Genomic DNA, 10,018 nt, shown 5'->3' with positions numbered 1-10,018 from the left:
ATCTAATTAAACTAGAACAACTTTGAAATAGAAGGGTTGTTATACACCCAAAAAAAATTAATCACTCACTTATAAGATATGAGATATCCTTGATAGTATTAAAAAAACTAAAACAACTCCGACCAATTAACCTAAGTGCTGGTGGTAAATGTTATGTATTTTATTACACATGTTTTTATATATAGTATATGAGTAATTAGTAAAAACCATCTTGCAATGCTGAATTTTTCCATGATTATTAGTAGATATTTTTTAAACCAATTTTTCATTAAAAAATTATGAGTAACTAATTAAAGGCAAGAACAAAGTTTTGGTGCAAAATGCAAATAATGTCCATATATATATAATAATGAAGGTTTTGGATGAATGATGAATGTGAGTGATGAAAAGGGTACCCTTTATAATAGTGCATTTATTCCACTTATTCTTCTGCCAATTGTGTTACAGTTACAAATGTTGTAAAGGAACAACAAAAGAGGTTCAATTGAAGCTACCCTCCATCACAAAACAAGTTATCTTAACTAAGAAAATCACATAGTAGACTAATCCTTAAAAAAAATAACAATATTGTTTTATCACACTAGATAGATAGAAAAGAAGATGAAGTAAATGACAGTGAAAAGATTACTCCAAACCCATCCTTTTAAGGTGCTTCTTGTTGCTCCTGAACTTGGACCTGAACCATTTGGTGCTGTTTGTAAAATAATCAGAAACATAGAAGCATAAATTATTAGATGCTCCTAATATTTGTGGGCAAGGCAAGTAAAATTTGCACATTTATCTGTCATATTCGCGGACATTTTTATTAGGCTATGTGGCGGCCCGTGCACATGATGTAAAAGAGAAGAAGAATATTCAAAATAATGATGTCATGTGATTTAATGTCTCAAAAAATAATAATAATATTATATGATTTGTTCAGCTTCATATAAAATATCAATTTTTTTGTTGTTTTCTCTTCAACTAATTTATTTAATTTCTTTTTACTTTAATGTATTAATTTTTTTGTTTTTATATGTTTATCAATACCCACAGACGGCTTAGATGTCTGTTAACTCATTTTAAAATTGACACGACAAACATTTTTTCCATTAAGATAATGCAGGCATGCCCGTGTTTACTTAAAATTTTATGGGCATGAGCAAAACGGATCGAGCACCGATAAATGTCCATAAAATTATTTTACTTTTATCCACAATAATAGTAATAATATATTAATATCAACCATTTCTCTCCCTCTTTAACACAAATAACATAATCGAAATTACACTAACCTGCAGCACAAGTGGAGTGAGTTTGAAGAATTGTAGAGATATTATTGGAGGTATAACCAGCATAGTCACAAATTGTTTGATTGCATGAATCTTTAGAAGTAATGTTGCCAATGAATACATTGCTTGAACATTGAGTAGAGGGACAAACAGACCAATTGCTTGGTTTTAATTCTGATGATGCCTCACATTCTAATCTAAACATAACAACCAAATATCCAAATATAAATATATTTTCATTAAAGAATTTGTCCAAACTTAAAAGAATGATATATATATATATATAGTATAATGTAATGTCTATGTACTTTCAATGATGATTAAACATTTGTACATAAGTAGAGTTTATCATAATTTAAAGATTTATACACATTTAGTACATCATTCATCATTTATTTGTATCATGTTTTTTGAAGAGACAATGATGATTAAATATAAATAATGAATGATACAATGACAGTATATAAAACTCATGGGAGCACATCTGTTATACCATAAAGTGTTATACTCCATGCGGCACCGCTTGTGATTGGTTGTAAAAAATGCATTTAAGTTAAAAAATAATGATTAAGTATTTTTCTGACCAATCATAAATAATGGCACATGGAGTGATACACTTTTATGAGACAGCAGCTGTTCACCCAAAACTCATACACTATTTTTTCGTCATATATATATATAGAGCTACTCGCGTGAAAACAATATGTTATTATGAGAAATATGAGAACAATTGATATGGACCATTACATCTTAATTGAACGGTCAAAATTAAAATATACATGTACATAACTATTATATGAATGATAACTAGCTTTTAATTCTAATCATCCATGATTAGTCATAAGACTCAGATTTATTGTTTTCACAGTTTTTATATGAGAATAGTATGAAGAAAAGTGAATTGATATATAACTAAGAATTTTTCGAAATTAAAGAAGAATAGAACTCACTCACTTAAAATTGTTGGTAGAATCACACATGCATTTGATGCAGTTATTAGCAGTGTAGATGTAAGTAGCATTTGCAACAAGCAAAGGGTAATCCAATGAGTCATTCCTTACATTTGAAGAACAAGCTGATACAAATAATTAACAAAATTAGTCAAGTTTAATTTCATATTCATACATAAATTAATAAAAAAACAAATTATTAATACATTATTAGATGATGATTCATGAGGCCTTAGCATTATCCTAGTTATTATATTCATGATTGACTCGGTCCAATATTTTATTCAACTCTTATATTTTTTTAATTTTTTCCTTCACCTAACTATTTGCATCACATATATCCCACCTTCTATCTCTTTCTTCTTTTAAAAAATTATATATACAAATTAATTTATATAATATTTGCACACCAAAATAAATAATTTTTTCATGTGCTTCAGCATTCATATATTTTATGATATTAAGTATCGGTAAACAAGGGGTTTTTATTGGGTACTAAAGTATGAAAGTTAGAAATATAGTGGTATATGAATAAAAATTTAATATCTATGTATTATGTCTTATTGATACAAAGATTTATACACAATTAATATATCATTATTTATATTACTTATATTTAAGAGTCAATGATAATCAAATATGAATAATAAATAACGATATATGACAGTATAAAAACTTTACACGATTCATGAAAGAATATAGTAATAGTTTATAGTACCTTTGAGTGGAACATCAAGAAGTTGACCAGCTTGAAGAGTCTTAGGGTCAATGATCCCATTAAGGGTTAGAAGTATTTGTTGTGTAGTTCCATATTCATCAGCAATCCCTTCAACACTATTTCCTAACTCCACAATGTGTCCATAATGAACCACACTCACCCCACCAACCTTATCACAACTACATGGCAATGGGATCCACAACTTATCCTCAACTTGTATTGTATTTGCATCAGATATATTATTTGCTTCCTATAATTCACCCAAATTATAATTAATAACTAAGAAGCATCCATGGTTATAATAATATAAAAAAAAGAAATGAAGTAATAATTATGAGTAAGTAGTGAAATATTAACCTGGATCTGGGGATACTTGACCAACCCTGCAAAAGTGGTGGTGGCTATGTCGTACAAAGTATCTCCGGTCTTTATTGTGTACACCGGAACCTGGTCCGACAGACCCGTCCCGTTGTTGCACCTGCATGGGAACGGGACCTTGATTGCTTTGTTTGGACTCACACTGTAGTTGCCTACAAACAAATGGTTTAAATCTACTCATTAATTTAAACTATTGGATTTTCCTAGAATTAATGACTAAGATGGAGAGGAGTAACTGAATCCCTCCTCAATAAATATATATATATATATATATATATATATTGTGAAAATAAATAAATATTGGATATAAAAGCATATATATCACTTAACTAACAAGGCGTTAGTCTTGTGGTATAAAGTCCGCTCGATTCCAGAAAATGTCAAAGTGTTAAAAGTTCGATTCTAGAAAAGGTTAAAATGTCAAAAGTTCGATTCTTGAGAGCGACACTTATCAGGATGGGTAATCATATACTCCAAAAGGGATTAACTTTTACACAAAAGGTAAATGATATCCTTAATAATACAAAAAAAACATATATAACACATGTTCAACTAAAAAGAAGAAAAAAAATGTGACATGTATTAATTGTTTGTATTTCTCAAAATAATAATTGTATTTACTAATGATATTGGGATCGAATAGTCTCACTAGTAATTGGGTTTGAACATAATCATGGGTTGTATTCTAAATTGAACAAGAAGTTAGACCAATTTAAACTCTGAAATTTTCGGTTCAATCTGTTTAACTGAAAATAACCCATAAAACTAACCGAACAATTCAGTTAAAATTAAAATTTTATATAACACCATTTTATCTAACCGAACTATTTAACCGATTCAACCTTTAATGTCCAGATCAAGTTAGCCAGACATAAAACAATATTAACTTTTGTACAAGTAAGAAGAAGTATTATGATGAATTTGTTTGTACCTGTGGTGTTGGAAGGGAGGTTGTTAGCGCCTAGGATGTCTATGAGTTGTTTAACATCGAAGAGGGTTTGGATGTAGCTTAGTGTTGTACCATTCGGGTTCGTATAATCGATCAGAGCATGACACGTGGCATTCGTTGTTGTGCAGTTGAACTTAGCCTCGGGTTGAGCCTGTGCCGAACCCATAACCACTATCATCACCACCACCATCATCGCTACGGATTTAACCATACCCATATTTTTTCTTTGTATGTGTGTTAGAGTTGAGAGAAAGATAAGCACATATATATATAAGTGGGGTGGTCTTGTATAAATGAAACTAAGAATCAAAGTTTGGAATTTCATGTTTGAACATAGACTCTAAGTGGTGAAGGGTGAAAATTAAATAATGATGATAGATAAATTATTATTTATAATGATGGGTGAAGACTTTAACATTGGCACTGACTTTGACTCTTCACGTTTTGAAGGGAATGAATGTTTCATGATTTTAACTTTTCCTTAACAAAACTGTTATTTTTACTTTCCGTATGATCTAATTTCTATCTTATAATATTGTGCTGCAAGAAAGTTAAATTCGTAGTTATTGATTGTGCATGAGGGAAAGATAATTTCTAAGTTTTGGTAAGAAACTAATCTCTTTCGGTGTTCACGACTGTCCTCCCAACAAGTGTCTTCTTTCCCAAAAATCGAGCCATCGACCTTGGAGATCCATTGAAACATTACATCAGTAGACTAATATCTTATTAGTCGTGTAATCTCATCATAAATAAAAAGGACACGAATGACATTACATCTTACTTTTTTTGTTTGTTTTTAGAGTAGTTTCTGCCCTGGTACTGGAGAAGAAGAAAATTCTATTGTTTATATATTGACTTTGGAACCCTCTTAATTGTCTCATAATCTTCTGCTTACGAGTTATATTATTTTTTGCATTATTTTACCATTCTAAAAAATATATATTTATATTAAATATATACATATCTTAACACACATTTGATGTCATAGAGAAGACATTTTGAGTGTGAAATTTGCAATAATAGACATTTGCATGTGGCCACCTATATTAGAATTATATATGCTAAATACAGTTTAATAACAAAAGTTTGGTCATAGAATAAGAAATTTTGGACCTTATGAACATTATTTTAGCCATATTCCTATGAGATTGAATAATCTTAACAAATATTTCTGAACACTCAACATGGATTAGCTAGGCTTCTAGATAAGGTTAAGGTTGTCCCTTTCAATGACTTGTAGTGTTTGACTGAATATTTTTCATTCTCTATCTTTATTATTTGTGTCATGTTGGAGTCAAAAGGTTTGAAAGTTCCACTACAAGAATGAAAATTAGTAAACCTTTTTCTGAAAGTGTTGAAGTCCTGAAATGTTAAATTATGACTTGAAATAGAGATTACCAACTTTGTTGCATCCTTTATTTCTTTACCAATTTTTTTTGTTGGTGGACTCTTAAAGTTGTTAGTTGATTTAAGTTTGTTAGTTGTAATATTGTTTTCGTTAATTGACTAAGAGTTTAATTAATCGATTAACTAGTTAGTTATTAGTTAGGCATTGTACTATATAAAAAGTGATTCCCTTATTCCTTGTAACTCAATTTTCAACATAGAAAGTTTCCATTTTCTTATTCATGATTTTCTCTCATACTTCTTGATTCATCAAGAAGTTTTTTTCATGTCTCCTACCATTTTAACATGGACATAGATTAGGCAATAATGTGTTATACATAGATGAAGAGAACCTTTGTTAGGACTAATATAAAGTTTTTTTAGTAATACCAAAGGTATTCACTCTTTGGATAAAGAACTAATCCTTTTCGAGGTGTATGATTGTTCATTCCAACAAATGTATATCTCAAAAATCAAATTCTTGATATTTTGATCATAGTGAGATCTAACAGAACTTTATATCACTAGACTAACACTTTGTTGGGAACTAATATAAAGTTTGACTGTTAAAAATATGAAAGAAAATTAAAAAAGAATGTGAGATATGATATTAACTTTACATACAAAAATGCAAGTATACTATTAAATTTTGTATTTTAAATAAAAAAACAGAATTTATCAATATAAAAACTGCAAAGCAACTTTCAAATCAGAGTCTATATGATATTTTAATCAAACCAAACTGGATTACAAATAGTTTTTATGTTTAGATTAAATAAATATTTTACTTCAAAATACAGAAAACAAACCACCAAGACTCTAATAATAACAACTGGAGAATATATAAATGTCCAATCAAGCCATTACCAAAAAAAAAAGACGGCTCAATGCACGAAACTCTCAGATAATAGAATTTGAGGATGGTAAATATACATAGCTAAAAGATTATTTCCATAATTTAAACATGTGACTTTATAATTATTAAACAACAACCTTATGGTTGTGTCAAACTCACGATATATATATATGTTTACGATGTATTGCCATTAGGAATCAAGATATTGAGATTGGACTTCTCAATCGATTCATAATCTTTCAAACACAACCAATATCTACTCGAACTCCCCTTACTTGTAGCAATACATCTTGGATATGGCGGTTGTGTTATGGTCGGAGCCCCACTCATGGAGATCTGGTGGAAATCGAAGAAGTTGTCGGTATTATTGCGGGTCAATCTATTGGAGAACCAGGTATCACTCTCTAATCAAGCCATTACAATATGAAGGTTAAAAAACGGACAGGATTCTACATCCTGATCACACAACATGGGGAAAATATACCCATTTACTTGGAAATTCTACATCCTCTTCTCCACATTATATTGAATGGCTGCAAAGGAGTACTAATCAATGACTTACACATTTCTTCTCCAAAATATTTATACACATTCATTATTTTATCCATCACTCTCTACTACACATGGTGCTTTCCATGCTGACCTGAATGCAATTGTGTCACCAACTGCTCCAAAGGATCTGACATAAAAAACACACTCTGAAGATGATTCCTTAGGATCACAAGGTACACTTGGAGAATTATAAGGCTTTTCATGCACATCAGAAGAACTATTACCTGAAACTTTCTTCTGTTTTTTCTCTCTTGAAAAATACTCATCTCACACTAGTTTTGCCAAAGGACCACTATGTATATATGTACGTTATAACTATTTATCACAAGTTTTTTTTTTGTCTCCGGAACAATAATTTTTTAATCAAGGATTATAAAGAAGTCAAAATAAGTGTCTAATATTTATACATTATTTATTATTTATTTATATTTTTTTTTAAAAAGACAATATCTATACTATGTATAAAGGGAAATATGAAATAACTACTATGATATAATTTCATTTTCCTACTTTGCCCTTAAACTTTTTTAATTTTTACAAAAGACCATATAATTATATGTAAGTATGTAATTAACCACCACCAACCTATTAACCACATCTCTAGCATTATAATAAAATAAAATGTTATAATATAAAGTATACTCAATACAAAAAATATATTCTAATTCTCGAAAATAAAATACATAAATTTTGAATTGACATCGTAAAAGTATGAATCTGGGCTAGCACCACTAATAATAATAAAACATGACTAATGCATGATATACTAAGAGTATAAAACTCATAATACATACATTATTTTTCTCTAAAAATAATGATTCTTGCAAAACTTGTAATGAGAATACCAACCAGCCTTTAACTAAGTAGTAGTGGTTATCTTGTATTTATGTTAAGAGAGTAATATTTATTATTATTATTGTTGGTGCAACGAAAACAATTGTGAAGCGTTGGTCATAAACAATCAAATAAATATAAGTCTTTATTTGGTTGTGGAGAAATGGAGAAGAAAGAAGTTGAGAAGAGAACTTATGAAGAGAGTAAATTTTTCTCTTATTTGGTTGAGAAGAGAGAAGATGTGAAGAGTAAAAATAGGTGGGGCTCAAGTAAAATTATTTCTCACCAAATATGAAGAGAAAGCTAGGGAGAAAGAGTTTAACATATGAAATGACAATTATGACCTTACACTCTTGTTTATTAATAAAAAAATTTATATTTAAGAGTGTTTTTGTCTTTTCAAATATAATATATTTCTTTCATCTTACTTTATACTTAACCAAACAAGGGAAATAGAGAAGAAAGTATCTCATTTTCTTCTCTTTCTTTTTCATTTTACTCATACTAAACAATATAAAAATCTACTCTCTTTCTTATCTATTTCCCTCTCTTTATAATCTCTCTCACATCTTTTTATGTTCTTACTTTCTTCTTTCAACCAAATAAAGCCTAAGAGAATAAACAGAGAATTTAGTAATTGGGTTCGGCCAATCTACATCCAAACGTTGATAAGTGCCCATCTATTTTACAAACTCTAGCACATCTATGGACGTAAGTGCCCATGGGTTGTTTCTATTTTGTGTTTCTATTTGGGGCTTATTACAATAAGAGACTTAAGTTCAATATATAACATTGATTATTCTATTCTAATACTAAACAATACATGAGACTAATATAATAATATATTTCAAGTATCCCCAACAATTGTCAATAAATATTTATATACAATCAATACATCATTTGTCACCATTAATTTGCATGATACAAGGGACATGTATAAAACCCATTATTTTACTATATACATTTTTTCTTTTATTTCATTGTGAATAACCACAATAAAATATAATCTATCCAACCATAATTACAACATTTCAAAAGATTTGATTGGATTGAAGACTGCTACTTAATCTAAATCATCTCCACTAATTGATCTACACAACATAATTAATAATAATAATAATAATAATAATAATAATAATAATAATAATCTAATTATGCGTCTGATTTAATTGTCCCATTTTTTGTGTGAACAGTGTCTTTTATATGAAGCTATAAGCCGATAACAGAATAGTGAGAATATTCATGGATAATAGGTTCCTTCGTGATAACTAGACAAAACATATTTAATTTGACCCTTAGTTGAAGTTAAACTCTATGTTTTTTCTTTAATAAAATAGGAAAACCCATAATAAGCTATAAAATGAAGTTACACTAAATTATACCAATACTGTATTAGTCTTATGTTGTAAGGCCATATCAGATTCTCATATAGGTCAAAAGGTGAAAAATTCAATTTCTGTAAGCAATATTTAATATTTTGTTAGGAGGGTTATTCATACATTTCGAAAGGGATTAGCTCCTTATCTAAGAGATAACATTGTTTATACCAAAAAATGAAAAATGGGCATAATTATTTTCCAATCAAGAGTCATGATTCTTTGTGGTTTTTATTTAAGAAGAGGGCAATTGACTAATGCAGCTTCTGAAAAACCAAATAGAATATTAGATATTGCATGTCCATTTTAGGTCAAAGTTATTAGAACCAAATATTTATGTTACATGGTACTAAGGAACAAAAGCTAAGTAGTGTATATTGGGAAGACAACACTACCAATACTTGTTTTTTCATATATTTTTAATAGTAAATATGATATTTTATTATATATAAAATAATAAAAATGTCTTTATCATGTTACTTTTTTCCTGATTTTTGTAGTATTTGGGATACTTACTCACATTATCTAATGGGAATCACAATTATCATTCTAATTTGACTAAAACAAGGTGATTTTTTGTGGAAAATATTTTGATGGGGAGGGAAGAAATTATGCAACTGCATGAATTTAAATGCAAGTACTTATATTTCTGTTTTTGGAACTTTATTAAATGAGTTGAGTCTTCAGAAATTGGTGTAACAAGGTTTATCTTTCCCTTTTTATTAAACCCTCAACTCCATTTTAATCA

At 29.0% G+C, this 10,018-nt stretch overlaps 1 protein-coding gene across 1 annotated transcript; it reads right to left on the bottom strand.

Moving 5' to 3' along the window:
• On the bottom strand, positions 380-4,514 carry LOC109351135 (lysM domain-containing GPI-anchored protein 2-like). Its single transcript, XM_019592503.1, has 6 exons — positions 4,249-4,514; positions 3,297-3,469; positions 2,940-3,189; positions 2,226-2,346; positions 1,275-1,468; positions 380-691 (listed from the first exon to the last, which is right to left on the bottom strand). Exons 1-6 carry the CDS (start codon positions 4,481-4,483, stop codon positions 576-578), a joined length of 1,089 nt encoding a protein of 362 aa, XP_019448048.1. The 5' UTR covers positions 4,484-4,514; the 3' UTR covers positions 380-575.

The sequence above is a fragment of the Lupinus angustifolius genome, chromosome LG01 (genome assembly GCF_001865875.1).
Source record: "Lupinus angustifolius cultivar Tanjil chromosome LG01, LupAngTanjil_v1.0, whole genome shotgun sequence".
Lineage (NCBI taxonomy): Eukaryota > Viridiplantae > Streptophyta > Magnoliopsida > Fabales > Fabaceae > Lupinus > Lupinus angustifolius.
Note: the sequence above shows the minus strand (reverse complement) of the source record. Positions and strands in the feature narration are given on the sequence as shown.